General features: G+C 43.7%; 1 protein-coding gene across 1 annotated transcript in view; it reads left to right on the forward strand.

Annotated features, from left to right (window-relative positions):
* MED1 (mediator complex subunit 1) overlaps window positions 1-17,564 on the forward strand; it is a 1,231,128-nt gene that overhangs the window by 64,779 nt on the left and 1,148,785 nt on the right. The window contains exon 2 of the mRNA XM_044054941.1: window positions 4,939-5,045. Within this exon, the coding sequence (XP_043910876.1) occupies window positions 4,939-5,045 (107 nt within the window). The remainder of the gene's footprint in view (window positions 1-4,938; window positions 5,046-17,564) is intronic.

The raw sequence follows: 17,564 nt of genomic DNA on the forward strand, positions 1-17,564 counted from the left end.
AGCAACAAACGGTAGTCTAACCACGAACACAAGGTAATAATCCACTCGCAAAGTCTCCGTAATAAAAGTAAAAAGATTTATTCCATGGAAGAACAAAATGAGCGCTTTCGCGTAGGATCACCTACGCTTCTTCAGATATAAAAACATACAAAAACTCTCCCTGTTTTATATTGAATATGGCGGGAAGAGTGAATTTTAATTAACAATTAATTATCCCATTAACCAATTGTTCGAGCTGTGAAAGCTTACCAACAGTTAATATAACTATATCATCAGCATCCTGATTAAAAACGCAACTTAATTCTAAACGTAGATAAATGCAATCTTTACTTTCGGACATTATTCTTCATCATAATAACGCAATAACGCAAACTATTTAAACAATATTTTTTAAGTGCATAATACTGTAAGTTACTTAATTTTGTCCTAAATACTGATGTGTTGAGCGTTAAAGTCTCGTGCATGATGACTGTCAAGTACGTGAATACAGCCTAAATAAGTTAAAGCAAACAATTGATGTTATCACATTGTCAATTATATGAAATGTATTACATGCAGATTAAAGTTAAACAACATTTAGCATAGCATTATTGTGCGATGGATTGCACTTGGTAAACATCTCTCCTTTTCCTCATGCAGTAAATCCTATGTGATCGCTGTCAAGTACATGAAATCAGCGTAAACAAACTAAAACAAACAGCCAATAGTTTGGCGTTGTTATAAAATATAAGATAAATATCAGACGCATGAACGACATCACTGCACATCTCTCCTTGTCCTCATACTGTATACCCTGATTTATATAAAATATAGATAGACTGAACAAAGCATAGACCTGCAGTGAATGAGTGTCATCTAATGCATAAAACGCCTTATAAGCAACTTGCAACTAGTAATTTTTAGTGCGACATTATGCTGTAGCGTTGTGTGGTACGCAGTAAAGATCAATTATTAAGCACATCTTTCTTTTTCTCTTTGTCTCAAGGGGCATTGTTCACTAGCCTAGATGAAATAAGGCATGTATAAATGCTATTTATGACCATCAGTTTGGATTCCATTGCCCAAATCAAAATCTTGCACATAGATGTAAATGTATACAACATACAGGATATTACGAATGTAATATGTATCAATAGATATATAACATTGATTATTTAAACATTTAACCTTAATGTCGTATCAACAAATATATATGTGTACAATGTTGTTGTTTTCTACAAAACGTACATTCATCTATGTGCACAAACAGGTGCCCATGTATATTGATACTGTGATAAATTCTCATAGCTTCATTAAAATTCTTCACTAAAATGCTATATATGAAAAAACCTGAAACCATAATTATATGGACCTATGTAACACCGCTTAAAAAATAATAGTATTAATTATGTAACTGTAGAAACAAAAAATTATAAAGTTGCAAAAAATTGCAAACTTTATCTAATCACATCTATTAACATGAAATCTTATAATAAATATCTTGACTAACAAAACACATTGAGACCAAATATGACATATCAATGTGGACTATATGTATAAAAGATCATAAATCTAAATCATGGCTAATATTTGCATATACACATTACGACTAGAACATCTAATATAGATGTACCCATATCAATCCAATACATATACCCTTAATACATGGGAGTAGTGTGGAGGTCCTAATTGTTGTTTAAAGGACCATGATACTATAGCATTATAACTTTATAAAATCATAAAATTAGCAAACTTCAATAACATAATAAGTCTTCATATAATATGGATATCTATGTAGTCATAAATATTAGCCATGCTGTATATTAATTGTTAGAAATAATCTGTATAAATAATGGGAAAAAAAACAGGGTACTTGTATATCTCAGCTAACACTTGTGGTCAACAACTCTCATCCACTCTGCTCAGTGTGTATAGACAGAGCTCCTTGTACCTGCTTTGAGTAGATAGGTTGAGCCGTAGTTGATCTCCGATTCTGGGCATCATATGTAGCTTCCTCCCATTTCCTTTATCTTGTAATCTCTTGATATGAATCTGGCATTTTTCCTCTGTATACAGTGTGGAGATGCGTAAAAATTTCCAAATTTGGAAAGACATGGGAGGGATGCGTACTGCTCCGATGCAAAAGATTCTTCTTAGAAAAGTCCTTCTGATATAAAGTTGTAGTTATTCTGTTGCTTTGCTCTATGGATATACTTTGGTCTAAAAAGTCTGGTTTGCTATTTGAGGAACACTGTAAATTATAGAAAATCTGTGTTGTGCCGTAAATAGTTGACACAAGCATTTAACTTTTCTCCGCTTCCTTCACGTAACATAAAAGTATCTACAAAACGTTTGTAGAACTTAAGGTATGGGGAAAATTGATTGCCTAGAACTGCAGTAGCTTCCCATTCCACCAGTACCATATTAGCATAGGTTGATAGATCTGATTGTGTGTTGTACCCAAAAGCACTCCTCTGTCTTTGTATTCATTGTGTACGATTCTATTAATGTGCTATTAAACTGTATTTTGTGTACGATTCTATTCATGTACTATTAAACTGTATTTTGTGCCCTCAACGTGGTGGATATGCGGAATTTTTTTCTTTTTCTGTAGTGTTTGGATATTACTGTGTGTCTTTGGCAGCCTTACGGGCTTACCCTGGATTTTTGTGTGTATGTATAGATAAGTTTGTGTATGCATGTATGTGTGTGTACACACACACCTACGTGTTTGTGTATAAAAAATATCTTTCTATCTATCTCTTATCTATCTAATGTATGTATATGTGTGTATCTGTCTATAAAATGTGTGTGTGTATGACGGAGCTTGTTAGCTGCCCATAGTCATTTGTTCTAAACTTCCAGACATTGTGAATAATTCACTAAAACATGTAAGTATGAAGAAACAAAATATTCATTGTGTGCAGTTCCAAGTATAAGATGCGCAAAGTTACTTAGACTGTAGCATGGTTGTACTAAGGAAAGACTGGTAATATGTAGGTAGATGTAATTGTTAGGCTCATGCAAAGTTAACTCTTAAGCTTTGAAAGCTTCATTATTAACAGGGTAGGAGTAGCTAGGAATTGGAAGAAATAAAAATGCTTTGGGTGCGTAGCATTTTAATTACAGAAGGTTCATAAGATTATCACTTAACCTTCTCTCATTTATTTATTTATTTATTTATTTATTTTAATTTTTCTGTGTGATTCTCCCTCTTGTTTCCTGAGTATCATTTTGCTTACTCCAGGACATTAGTCAAGCAGCTGTCCTAGTATTCTTTGATTCCTAGCTGCTTTGCCAGTGGCTAACCTGATGCATGCAGCTCAAGACCCTCTTCATAGGTTGGTACTAGGCTATTGGGCCTATACAAGCCTAGCCACCATAATTCCCTGGCTGTTTCTTCTGACACTGTTTACTTGCATGGGCCCCTGCTTAGCAGGGTGACTGATGTGATCCCTGGGGTGAATTTCCTTTCTCCCATCCAATCGTCAAGGTTACTTTTTGAAGAGTGCCAAAGAGGTGCTCTGCTTGACATGTATGGGCAGTCTATTCCAGAGTCTCGGGAGTTTGTGGGTCAGGAACCTATCCCTCCAGTATGTTTTGTCTATTGTGTTGACAAGGGTTGGATCCCTGGAGCGTGTGGCTCTGAGGGATTCTGATTTCTTTGTGTAGCATGTCCAACTGCTCTGGGTTTGACATGGCCTTGTATGTTAAGCAGAGATCGCCTTTGGGTAGACTATATGCGACGAGTATAGCTGGAGTTTTTTAAGGCGGTCAGCATAGGGCATCTTTAGGCCTGTGATTCTTTTAGTGAGGTATTTCTGTGAACTTTCCAGTTGCAGGTGTCTTAAGAGGTACTCCATGCTTATGTATACATGTCTGAAATGCAGAACAGCATGTTGCTTGGTAGTCCTTGCATGTTTCTGACAAAGTGCTGCTAGTGCTTTCTTGCCATATCTAGACTGCACTAATGTTTTAAGTTGAGCAGCCTCACTCCACTGATGATGGGAGAGAGACCGCATTAGCTATTCATTGCCAATGTTGTTTTGGGGGTTTTATCCTTTTGTTCAAGTTTTTTCCTGGTTTAATGCAGGACTTAACCTTTCAGCTGTACAGCTGGCAAGTTCAGGTGATATTATGGCAGCAAAGTTGGTGCAGGGAAGGGAAACTGTTACATTTGGCTCTCGTTTAAAGATGGCACATATTTTACTGCAAGTAGTACACCATGGCTTATATATTTTGCTCTACATCATGTTTTTTCTTTTCTTCATGTATGGTGCAGCTTCTCTTTGTTTGAGTATATAAGATTGTAGATGGGTTGTTGCTGTGGTGGTGGTAGAGATGTGCTTTTTGATATTTGGATTTCATGAATGCAATTTCATAGTGTCATGTTGTGTTATGTTTCACGTAAGGCAATGCTGCAGCAGTGGAGGGGAGAGTGTTCAAGAGCACAAGGAATTCACTGTCACCAGTGGCATAGAGGGATAAAGACCTGACTGTCTCAGGTGATCCAAGTTTGATTAGTGTCTTGGGTATTTGACAGCAAGGAGGATGGGCACATCCACCTTGGGGGGGGGGACTGCATGTGCACTGCTATGGTTTCTTTGTTGGAGGCCAGGGGAATGTGAGGAGTGATGCCCCTCTGGAGGGGTATTTCTGCTGAATAGCAAACGGGCATGAATGATTAACTGCAAGCCCACTGCATTCTACCCCCCCCCCCCCATGGGCAGTACAACTGCATTTAGTAATTGGATATGCCATAAGTAGAAATAACTTCATTGGCAGTGATATGGCACTGCCCCATGAAGCTTCCAGCTCCTCATTGACAATCTGTACTGTGAAAAACATTTAGACAGACCTGAATCTGTTTTCCACACTTTATATGTGACTGGATGGTTGAAATTCTTCTTTCATTTCGCTCTTAACATCTGTCAAATCTAATTCTATTCTAATTTGTAGAAACGGAGAAGCTGAACAAAAAGAAGTTCTCGTTTGAAAAGCTGCATATAAAATACGGTCAGAACCGTCCATGGCCAGAAACAATGAAGGTTGTTCGTCAAGCCATGGTAAGTGGTTGTTGACACTGATGCTGAGGTTGCATGGTGCATACATTTTTTGCAAGCTAACCTGTTTTTCCATATTTTAATGGGCAGCTGTTCCCTTTGTAACTCTGTTGCATTTTAGTTCTCTGAAAATGGTTGTGAAATATTTTTAGCCGCTTTTTTAATATGGAATGCGATTGGCTATGTTTATACTTGTATGTATTGTATTGGATCAGTCTCTGTCTACACCTTAATCATTCAAACCATAGAAAAACATGCATTTATAGAAAACAAAATGCACCATGTTGACATGTTCACAGCTGCGAACATTGTAAGTCACATTTTCTTTTGTAAAACCTCAGCTTGGCCAGCTAAGAACTTGGTTATATTCAACTGGACGTATAAGAGAATTTAAGTACCTTTATCTGCACTTTTTTTTAAAAAAAATACAGTATTTAATTTGATTTGATTTCAACTGTGTATGAAGGAGTGTTGAAGGAATATTTAACTGAAGTTATTCTGCTCTTCAGTTATTCCCACCCGCCCTGTTTTTGTTTTGGTGTTAATCTTAGTGGCATTGAAACTGCCCGCCCCTCAGCCTGCCTCTGGGCCCATCTCATTTGCTCACTCAACTGAGTGCAGTGAGATCATTTTCTGATTTCAGGCACTCCTACTGTGTACAAAGAGAGCATCTGGGAAATAGAAAAAAAAATTAAGCTTATTTCCTGCGTTTTTTGTTAAGTGGTATAGACTATTTGTAGGCTTCTGAGCCCCCAAGCCCTTCTGTGTTTGAGGGAAGCCTTCTAGCTTGTTTTTTTTCTTATAACTAGCCAGGTTTCTAGTTTCAGCACTCAAATCTGTTTCTTTGATCTCAGCACTTGTTCAGAGGAAAAAAAAAAACATTTCATCTGCTTTTACTGTACTTGTGTTTCTACCTACTTCTTTTTACTTTTGCATCATCTTAAAAATACTCAATTGTATTTATTACTGCTTGGTGTAACTCATTCTAAGCCTTTTGGTTTAAACACTTGGGCTTCGGACCAGTTAGTTGTTTTGCACTGAGAGGGTTTGTGGTCTGCACTGTTGTGGCAGAACAGGTAGCTTACATCCTAGGCTGAGAACTGCTGATTGAGGGCTCAGTGTCTGTTATTCTAAAAGTGTATTAATTCTGGTTTAAGCACTTGGGCTTTCAAGCCAGTTAGTTTACATTTAAGAGGGTTCGTGGTCTGCACTCTTGTGGGAGGAGAGGCTGGACTCTGCCCTTCTGGTTAAAGGCTTATAGTGCATGCATATCTGAACTGTTTCTTACTGAAGTTGGTGCGCCTCGTTTGCTGTGGCATAGACTGGATTCGGGCCTGCTGGATCTAGCTTTGTTTGTGTAACTTGAGCACTAATCCAGACATTCTCTAAAGTATTCAATGGTATTTATTACTGCTTGGTTGTAACTTGATTAAAGTGTAGCTATCATTCAAGTCTTTTGGATTAAGCACTTGGGCTTCAGACCAGTTGTTTTACATTAGGAAGGTTTGTGGCAAGCACTGTGGTGGCAGGACAGGTAGCTTTCATCCTTCTAAGTTGGGAACTGCTGATTTGAGAGCCCAGTGTCCAAGTGTATTGGTTCTGGTTTAGGCACTTGGGCTTCAGGCCAGTTATTTTACATTAAGAAGGTTCGTGGTCTGCACTCTTGTGGGAGAAGAGGCTGGACTCTGCCCTTCTGAGCTGGGAATTTCTGGTTAAAGGTTTATAGTGCCTGAATATTTGAACTGTATCTTACTGAAATTGGTACACCTTGTTTGCTCTAGCATAGACTAGATCCAGGCCTGCTGAATCTAGCTTTGTTTATATGCTTGTTTGTTTGCTTGTTATTTCCCTGGAAGCTAATTCCACCTAATACACAACTTCTCAGCGCTTCTGTGGATCACTAGTGATATCTGCATTGTTTACTGTACTTATTTCCTTGTTTCACTTGAAAGAAAGTTACTGATGTTAAGTTGTCAATCTCGCCTTCATTCTTGCTTGATGGGTTCGGAGCCGATCCTCTGCTCCGACTCTGCACTTGCTAAGCTCGAGAGTCACTTTTACCAGCTCGAAGCAGCCCCATATCCCATGATGCAAGGCGGTAAGTACCCAGATCTCGTTTGCCGCTTCGCTGATGAGGTCCTCCTTTTACCAGCTCCTGGTAAGTGAATTGTTACTTTACTATTTTAGCCCCTTTCTTAAAAAAAACCTTAAAATTATTAGTTTTAACTTAGTTTTAGTCCCTTTCTGACAGAAAATTTCTCTGTCTCCTCATAACTTTCAGTCAGACTTTCACCCATCCCATCCCCCCCCTGTTAGGGTGTGTGTGTTTGTTATTGATACCTTTTGATATATTTAATTTAATTTCTTGGACTGGTGTTGTGTGTGTGTTTTGTTCACCATGTCTAAAGAAAGGGTCTCAGGCTTTAAGAAGTGTGACTCGTGCTGTCAGAAGATGTCTCTGACAGACGGTCACACTTCTTGCCTTTACTGCCTGGGGCCTCTTCACCTGCAGGACTCCTGTGCTATATGTCCTTCTTTTAGCCAGAGAGTCCTGCAGGAAAGAAGAAATTGATTTTGAGGGGCCTCCTTAAGCCGGAGGGCTCTCCGACTAAGTCGGCCCCATCTAAGACTTCTAAGTCTTCCAAGGCCCAGGCTTCTGTGTCCAAGCCTGTGGCCTCTGCTCCGACTCATTCAGAGTTGAGATCGGCTCCGACTGGAGCCGATTCTGGGTTACCTAAACCTTCAGCACCGATGGCTATCGGTGCCGACTCTGGTTCGACCACTTCGGTGTCGGCTCTGATCGGTTCCGACCACCATGTGGCCCAGGCATCGGTGTCAGCTCCGATCGGCTCCGACACCCTTACTTTTATGGCCGTATCTGCTCCGGCTGGAGCCGATGCATCGAAGCTACCTGTCGGTGCCGATAAGTTGTCTGCTCCGACAGTTTCTGTGGTTTCATCGGCTCCGATGGTTCCTTCGAGGAAGAGGTCTAGGTCCCCTTCCTTGGAGCTGATACTTTCGGCTCCAGCTTCGCCTCTCCTCTCGGAGCGGAGCCGATCTTCAAGGTCATCCAGGCTTTCTGACCATGATTTGGAGAGAGTGGTCAGTAGATTACTAAAGTCACAGGCACTGGCCCAAATGCTACATAGTCCGTCTCAGCAGACTACTATTAGTCCACACCCCATTGCAGTTCCTCCTTCGACTCTACCCCAGAGTTTGGAGTTGGAGTCTTCGGGAATGGTTTCTGCTATGGCTGAGGGACAGATACCCCCTTCTGCTCCTTCAGCCTCTACTCTTATCTCCTCTTCGAGACCTTCCTTAGAGGGATTCCGTGGCGGGCTTCCTGGTCTCCTCCGAGGGGTGAGTGGCATCGGACCCTTGTCCGAACCCGCTCTTCCCCTTGGAGCCTCGGCCTTGGTGAGCTCGGCTCCGACATCTGCCTCGGAGCCTTCCTTTTCGGTGGGTCCTGGAGTTCCTAGTTCTTCAGAGCGGGTTCTCTCTGACCTTCCTGGGAGGGGAGCCTTCGAGGTGATGAAGAGTGTGCTGGCCACTGGTCTCAGCCAGCAGTCTGTTCCCTTAGCTCCTCCCTCTATGGTGCCTGTTGACATCTCTGCCACTTCTCTTGCTCCAGGACCCAGAGATCCTCCGCCTCAGGTTTCCCCACTGGGAATATCCCCCTCTTCCGAGGATTCTCCTGATTTGTCGGGAGATCCTCCGCGGAAAAGGACATGTAAGAGGAAACACGTAGACTCCCCTGAGTCTATCACTTCTGATACTGATTTAGATGAGTCAGAGGGATCCCCAAGATCCCCCTCTGAGGATGTCTCCTCAGACATCCTAGAACTCCTTAGACAGAGGGGAAACTGGCCCACCAATAATCCCTCTGAGGATGAGTTGGTATACCTGGAGGCGTTTGGATCTCGGCCCTCCACCTCCTGGGTGTCTCCGCCTTTCGACCCCCTTATGCAGGTTATTGCTCGAAGGTGGGCTGCTCCTGACTCTGTAGAGCCAGTCCCTAGGAGGCCTTCTAAATTTATTACTGCCCGACGGACAAGCAATTCCTTACAAAGGTGTCCCGCTGACGCCATGGTGGTGGCTGCCACAAAGAAGGAACTTGCAGATCCTTCCGTACCTGTCCATCCTCCTAATAAGGACTCTAGGACCATGGATAGATATGGTAAGCGGATGTTTTCTTCAGCGACCTTTGCTATGCGTTCGCTGAATTACCTATGTCACTTCACCAGACTCCAAAGGGATATTCTTAAGGAACTAGGTGAAGTTGTACAGGATCCTACAGCTGCAGGGGCTCAGGAAAAAATTGCTTTGCAGCTAGGAACCCTTAACTCCATTGCAAACTCCTCCATGCGGCTGATATCATATGCTGCTGATGGAGCGAGTAGGGCCGCAGGTACAGGTGTGGCTCTGGCGTCTATGTAATTTTGCAGATCCCTTTAAGGCGTCCTTCACAAACTCTCCCTTTGATGGGTCAGCTTTGTTTGGCCCTCAAGTGAAGGAAACGTTGACCAGGTGTGAGCAGGACGGCAAAACTTTCTGCCGTTGGAGTCTGTTTTTCCACCCCTTCTAGACCTTATCCCAAAGGACAGAAGGGTGGCAAAATGTGGTTCCTCAAATCCCAAGGAGTCACGCCGGATTCACGTGGTCAGTTTACCCCTAGAGGCAGAGGGGGTAACAATAACAGACGCCGCTCTAGAGGCAGAGGGGGTCCACAAAACCAGGGAAACAGAGTGTCTCTCTCTGACAAGCCCTTTCAGCATCCCTGAGATGTTGCCCGGCTGTCCCTCCTTGGAGGCAGTCGGGGGAAGACTATCGCTGTACCCAGAAGCCTGGCTTTCTCACTCTCAAGACAGATGGGTACAGTCGAGGGTTACAAAATTCCTTTCGAGGAAAGTCCTTTCTATCCTTCAAATTCCCTTCCAGACGTACCACCCGGTCTAAGGGAAATTGCAAAGTTAGAAGTCTCAAAACTACTGCAAAAAAGAGCCATTCAGCCAGTTACAACAGACCATTCAGAGCCCGGAATCTACTCGAGGTTCTTTTTGGTCCCCAAAAAGACGGGAGACTGGAGACCAATACTGGATCTCAGCAGACTCCACAAGTCTGTGAGGAAGACAAGATTCCGAATGGTCACTCTTCAGTCGATTCTGCCCTTCTTGCAGAAGGACAACTGGATGTGCTCAATAGATCTTCAGGATGCGTACTATCACATAAAAATTCACAGACTCTCCAGGAGATTTCTCCGCTTTCGGCTGGGGTCCAGTCATTTCCAGTTCAGAGCCCTGCCCTTTGGTCTCACTACAGCCCCCAGAGTGTTCACCAAATGCATGGCAGTGGTCACGGCTCACCTGAGATGTCAAGGATTCCAGGTGTTTCCGTATCTCGACGACTGGCTCCTTTCAGCCACCACCAGGCATCAGCTTGTTCAAGCCAGGGATTACACAATAAATCTTTGTTCTCATTTGGGCATCTCTATCAACTTTGAAAAGTCATCCTTATCGCCCTGCCAGTCTATTACTTTCATAGGCGCAAACTTAAACACTGTTCGGATGTCAGCTACCCTTACAGATCAAAGTTTCAGACATTCAAACTCACGTCAGGATCATTCTAGCCAACAAGAAAGTACAGGCCAGAATGGTTCTAAAGGTATTAGGCCTCATGGCTGCGGCCATTACTCTTCTTCCCCTGGCGCGCTTCTACATGCGCCTTCAGTGGATGTTGTTCACTCAGTGGTCTTACCAACAACTTCCAATGCGTCACCAAATTCTGGTGACAGATTTGCAAAAATCATCTTGCTTGGTGGATCACTTCTCCCCAGATTCACCAAGGCAGACACTTTGTACCCCCATCCCCGGTAGCCACTGTCACCACGGATGCCTCCCTGATCGGGTGGGGGGGTCATTATCAGGGCAGGATGGTTCATGGGACGTGGCAACCGTCGAGTACCACCTGCACATAAATGTCCTAGAGATGAGAGCAGTGCTTTTAACGTTGCAAGCCCTCAACGACTTTCTTCCTGTAGGGACAATTGCAGTCCACACAGACAACATGTCTGTAGTTTGGTATATCAACAAACAGGGCGGAACCAAGTCCTACCCCTTGTGTCGAGAAGCGCTCAGACTTTGGCAATGGGCGATCTCCTCTTATCGGTTTCTGGTAGCAACGCACATCCCTGGGAAAACCAACATTTTAGCGGACAGATTGAGCAGAGCTATTCTCATGCCTCACGAGTGGTCTCTCAAGCAATCTATAGTGGAGGAGATTTTTCTGGAATGGGGTCGCCCATGTTGCGATCTTTTTGCTACTCCCCAAAACAGCAAATTCCCAGACTTCTTCTCTCTCTTCCCTCTGTCAGGCCATCCCCCCAGAGACGCTCTGACCCAGGATTGGCCCCATGGACTTCTTTATGCCTTTCCTCCTTTTCCCCTTTTCCCCTGATCCCTCAAGTTATCCAGAAAGCAACCGTTTTGAGAGCCAAAATGATTCTCATTGCTCCTTGTTGGCCTCGACAAATTTGGTTTCCGTTCCTCCATAGTCACCTTTTGGAGCAGCCGTGGCATCTGGACCCAGTGCCAGATCTTCTGATTCACCAATCCGGTCAGCTACCGGTCTATCCCTTCTCTCAACCTCACAGCATGGTTGCTCCACTTCCTTCCTTAGCCAGGCTTCCTTTGATCTCTAACCCAGTTAGAGACATCATAGTAGCTTCACTAAAATCCTCTACCAGGAGGATTTATACAAGCAAATGGAAACGTTTCTCTTATTGGGCTAAATCCAAGAATATTGATCCCTTCACTGCCCCAGTTCAGGCAGTTTTGGACTTCTTAGCGGAGATTTTTCATGCAGGCTCCTCTTCTTCCACAGTTAGAGTTCAATTGGCTGCTATCTCGAACTTTCATGTCGGGATCGCAGATCACTATATTATGTCCCATAGGCTTTGTAGAGCCTTCTTGAAAGGAATTTTCCTGCTAAAGCCTCCAATCAGGAATCCTCCTCCTCAATGGGATCTAAATTTAGTGCTGACATCCTTGATTCTTCCCCCCTTCGAGCCAGCTGTTTCTTGCTCTCTAAAATTTCTTTCTTGGAAAACATTATTCCTAGTAGCTATTACATCGGCCAGGAGGGTGTCTGAACTTCATGCTCTATCGGTTCGACCCCCCTATTTGGTCTTTCACAAAGACAGAGTATCATTGAGAACTAATCCGACCTTTTTGCCTAAGGTCGCCTCAAAGACTAATTTGAATCGATCCATTGATCTCCCTGTATTTTTTCCAAACTATTCAAACAGATCTGAACAAAAACTACATTATCTTGATGTCCACCGCCAACTCTGATATTATTTGGACAGAACTAAACAATTTAGGAAATCCGATCAACTCTTTATTTCCTATGCGGATAACAAGAAAGCCTTCCTGTCTCTAAAGTGACCTTATCTAGATGGCTTTCTTCTGTCATCTCTGAAATTTATCTGCTCCGGGGAAAACAGCTGTGCTCAAAACCTAAAGCACATTCAACTAGGAGCTTAGCTACTTCTACTGCCTTTCAAGCTAGACTTCCTTTAGACACTATTTGTGCAGCGGCCACTTGGGCCACTCCTCCTACTTTTGTTTCCCATTACAAATTGGACTTGGCCTCCAGGGACAGAGCCAGTTTTGGCTCTACAGTCCTCAAGAGTCTGTTCCATTGAGCCACCCAGGATAGAGGTGCTAGGGACGCGGTCCCATCAAGCAAGAATGAAGGCGAGATTGACAACTTAACATTAAGAAGTTATGTACCTACCATAACGTTCCATGTTAGTTGTCTTCTCTCGCCTTCTTTCTTGCGACCCTCCCTCCTTCCCCCAGGCCTGGACAGACCTTTTTCTACAATGAATTATTATGCTGAAGACCATTCAGAGCTGGTCCTTCTTCCATCCTGTAGGCTTTCTTTCTTCCTTTGGGAAGTGTTTATGCTTGGTGCTATTGCCCTTTGTCATCAAACGAGATCTGGGTACTTACCGCCTTGCATCATGGGATATGGGGCTGCCTCGAGCTGGTAAAAGTGACTCTCGAGCTTAGCAAGTGCCGAGTCGGAGCCGAGAATCGGCTCCGAACCCATCAAGCAAGAAAGAAGGCGAGAGAAGACAACTAACATGGAACGTTATGGTAGGTACATAACTTCTTATTTGTCATTTTTGCATTTAGTTACTTGTAACACATTGCACTCAAGTTACCTGGCACTTGCTCACTAAAGCAATTATATAAGTCAGCACTAAAAATTAAAAGCACTACACCCTCACTCCCCACTGGCCCTTGTTTTCAATTAAGGATTTCCCAATATTATTCTAGCATGTCCAAAGGTCAGTTGTCAATCTCCTCTCCAGTCCAGCTGGTGAATCTGGGAATCTTGAGGCAATGTTATAACTGCCTCATGTACACAGACAACCCTCTCCTCCCACATAACACAAATACTTGCGAGATGCAGCTATTTAGCCAAACTGGAGGCTGAGCTCTCTCAACTCAGGACTGGCAAGACCAGACAGGAGGAGAAGGCAACTACACACACCACAAAACCAGCCTCACATAATGCTACCACTCCACTGAATCAAACACATAAACACACAAAGACATACTCGAGGCTCTGAGTAAAAATTTACCTAAACAGCAGAGGCCTCCAAAGCAGACACCCAAACAACTGCTACCTCAAGACACCCCACAAGCAACACATAAACCACAAAAGCAGTGTGCAAAGCAGTCACAGCCCTTAAGGCCAAATACAACACCAAACATACTTGTCATAGGTGACTCCATAGTCAGACACACTGACGTCCCACTCACCAGGCTGAACAAGGAGAGGGTCACAGTAAGCTGCCTATCGGGCGCTAGAATCCGCCACATAACACAAGCACTTGGGTCACTCCACGGCAAGTACAAATATGACGGTCATTGTCCATGCTGGTGTGAACGACCTGAGACGTACCTCCCTGGACTACATGAAAAGAGACCTAGAGGAGCTCTCTGATTATGTAGCCCAGGCAGGTATGACCCTAACCCTGAGCAGTATCCTTCCTTCACCAAGAATGATGCCACAATATAGAGACAAGATGATCAGCTTTAACAATTGGCTTAATGTCTGGTGTCATTCAAAGGGGATCCAGTGTCTGTCTGCCTGGGATGACATGCTTGACAAGCCACGCTGCTTCAAGGGCGGCTTGCACCTGTCACCCTGGGATTCGGATATTGGCTAAGGCTCTTGCCACCCCATAGTGCCTTTTTAGGCAAGGCTCAAATTCTAAACCTACCACCCTAGAAAACAAAATGGGAAGAAACTGAGGGTAATGCTGCTCAATGCCAGAAGTCTAAATCTTAAAATGCACGCACTCGAGGCCCTTCTCAGTATGGAGAACATCTATGTCTGTGCTGTAACTGAAACCTGGTTCAAGGCTCCTGAGAGCACCCCGGCACTATTAGGTTTTACCTCATATCATGTTCGGCCCCAAAACCCGGACCACACCACAAAGGAGGGGTGTATCCATATTCATAAAGGATACCCACACCTCCAAGTTGGTGGCAACGCAAAGCTCGGAAACCATCCAGGTGCAACTAACCATAGGCAAAACTGCTCTACAAATTGTAGCATGCTACAGGCCACCCTCTCAAACTCAGGAACCCCACACAGCCTTCCTGAAGACACTGGAGGGTATAAATGTATCTCCAAATACCATCATATTGGGTGACTTCAACTACCGAATATAGACTGGGAACATTACTCAAGCCCTAACTTTCTAGCCCAACGGTTCCTGGAGTTCATAAATTCAAATGCCATGGAACAGCTAGTCACTGTTCCCACGAGAGGAGAAAATATACTAGATCTCATTGTCACAAACATGGGGACAAAATGCTCCACACCGAAGTATATCCCTCATTGGTGAGATCTGATCATAAACTAATCTCACTGGAAATCCACATCCCGCCCCACCCCAAACAAAAAGACCATAGTGAAGAACTTCTCTAAAGCAAACTTCACACTACTCAAGACTGGTGTGGTATCCTTCAAGGCCCCTGAGCCAGTGGAAACCACAACCCAAGCTACGGAAGCCCTTACAAATGCCTTCTATGAACACCTCCAGGACTGCATGGATCAGGCAATCCCAAATAAAACCAAGACTCTTTCCACAAAGGGCAAGCGTCCAGTCTGGTGGACCCCAGCCATTAACAAACTTTACAATAAGAGGAGAAAGCTATTACATGATAGAACAAAATCCATAAAAGGGAAGTCACCCCTGATCATTATTAGTAAAAATACGAGCACTCATAAAATCAACTAAGGCCAATTTTGAGAGAAAAATTGCCATGGATTCAAAGGACAATCATAAGGCCTTTTTCAGCTATGTTAGGAACCTGGGTGGAAACTCCCAGATATGCTCAGAATTAGTCCAAAATGATACAAAAATCACTGAACCCACAGACATTGCCAACATACTGGCAGACAGGTTCAGTGCAAACTTCACCCCCAAAGGAGAGATAACTATCCCAGCCGAGTGTAGCCTCCCGGACATCTCAAATGCGCAGGTGAAAGCTGCTCTCTCTAAAGCTAAAAACACAGCATCAATGGGACTGGATGGTGTCCCCGGCTGTGTGCTACACGAGCTAAATGAGGAATTAAACCCGCACATAAGGCAGCTGTTTAATCTCAGCCTTACCACAGGATACGTGCCCAAGGAGTGGCGTATGGCAACTGTGGTCCCACTCCACAAAGGCGGTGCCTCTACGGACCCTGGTAATTACCGCCCCATAAGCTTAAGTCTAGTCTGCAAAGCTATGGAGAGGATCATAATGGAGCTCATAAACAAAGATATAGGGGACTTGCAGACGTTGGACCCGACACAGTTTGGCTTTGTCAAGGGAAGATCATGCCTTTTGAACTTGGTCGACTTCTTCGAAACAGTCACCAAGGCCATTGATGAGGGAAAGGCAGTCCATACAGCCTACCTTGACCTTGCAAAGGCTTGCGACACAATACCCCACTCGGGTATTGTAGAAAAACTTACCAGCTTAAATGTAAACCCATATGTCACAAGATGGGTTGCAAACTGGCTTAAGGACAGAACCCACAGGGTTAGAGTTGCTGGCGCTATGTCAGACTCCAAGCCGGTCACAAGTGGTGTCTCACAGGGCTCTGTCCCTGGCCCCCTATTGTTTGGCATCTACTTCTCAGATGTACAGGCCAACAAGGGAGGACTTTGGCTGACAAAGTTTGCAGACGACTGCAAACTGGGCGCCATAGTGGAAAGTGCATCGGACACGGTTATCCTTCAGAAGGGACTCACGGAAACAGATAGCTGGTGCCAGAGCCATGGCCTGAAGTTTAACGCCAAAAAATGTATAGTCATACCCTTCAGGAAAAACAAGGTAACCCCAAGCTACCATATAGGTGGCAATCAACCTCTTCTGTGCTTAGTGATCAGGGACCTGGGGACCCAGGTTGACAGTGGCCTTTCTTTTGACACTCACGTTGCTAAAGTTGTTAGAAAGACCTTCTACATTGCCCACCTGATCATGAAGGGATTCACATCCAGATCTAGTGAGGTCATTGTTCCCCTGTACTCTTCACTTATCAGACCAATGATAGAGTACAATGCCCCATTCGGGATGTATCTCACCTGACATCTGCAGCAATTGGAGAGACCCCAAAAGTTCCTCACCAAAAGGATAAAGGGACTCCAAAATCTGTCATATGCTGCCAGATTGAAGAAACTCCAGCTCTATTCAGTCGCATACCGTCTGCTCAGAGGTGACATGTGCCTGACATACAAGGCCATGTCCAACCCGGAATTAATGGACATGCTCCACCTCAAAAAATCCAAATCCACCAAAACCACTAGAGCAAGCGACTTAAACCTTAGCACGGATATAAATAGGACATGCTGGAGGGATAGATTTATCACTCGGACTCCCTATGCTGTGGAATAAAATCCCGGTCCATGTGAGGCAGAGCACCTCGCTGACTCTGTTCAAGAGAAATCTAGACCTGTGGATGGGAGATCGTAGGTTTACCCCGGGAATCATCTCTGTGTCACTGCTGGACAGAGGCACAACAAACTAATGGGCACAGTATTTTTTCATATAAGGGGTGGCGTAAGCCACAAAATCTGGGCTAGGCTTATAAATGCCTTAGGGCAGATAGCCTAGTATAAACCTATGAACCTATGATTAACTCTTGCCTTCTCTTAAACATCACTCTTATCCAAAACATTATTCTTGCATGTATTGTTCCCACCGTTTCCATTGTTCTATGTAAATTTGCTCCTTCTCTTTTTTTTCTAAAGATCCCACTGCTAGTTCTTTTATTGCTGTTGAAATATTCAATACTTCAAATACAGTTCATTTAGAGTTATGATTTCCATTTTCTAGTATTTACTTTTTTGGCAGCCACTAGAAATGAATTTGGCAAGACTTCGCTATGCCCAAGCAAAAATAAATAAATATTTTCCTTTAGATATGCCCATTTGATCACTCAGTATTTCTG

Source organism: Protopterus annectens, chromosome 13.part0 (assembly GCF_019279795.1).
Source record: "Protopterus annectens isolate FY-2018-M chromosome 13.part0, PAN1.0, whole genome shotgun sequence".
Lineage (NCBI taxonomy): Eukaryota > Metazoa > Chordata > Ceratodontiformes > Protopteridae > Protopterus > Protopterus annectens.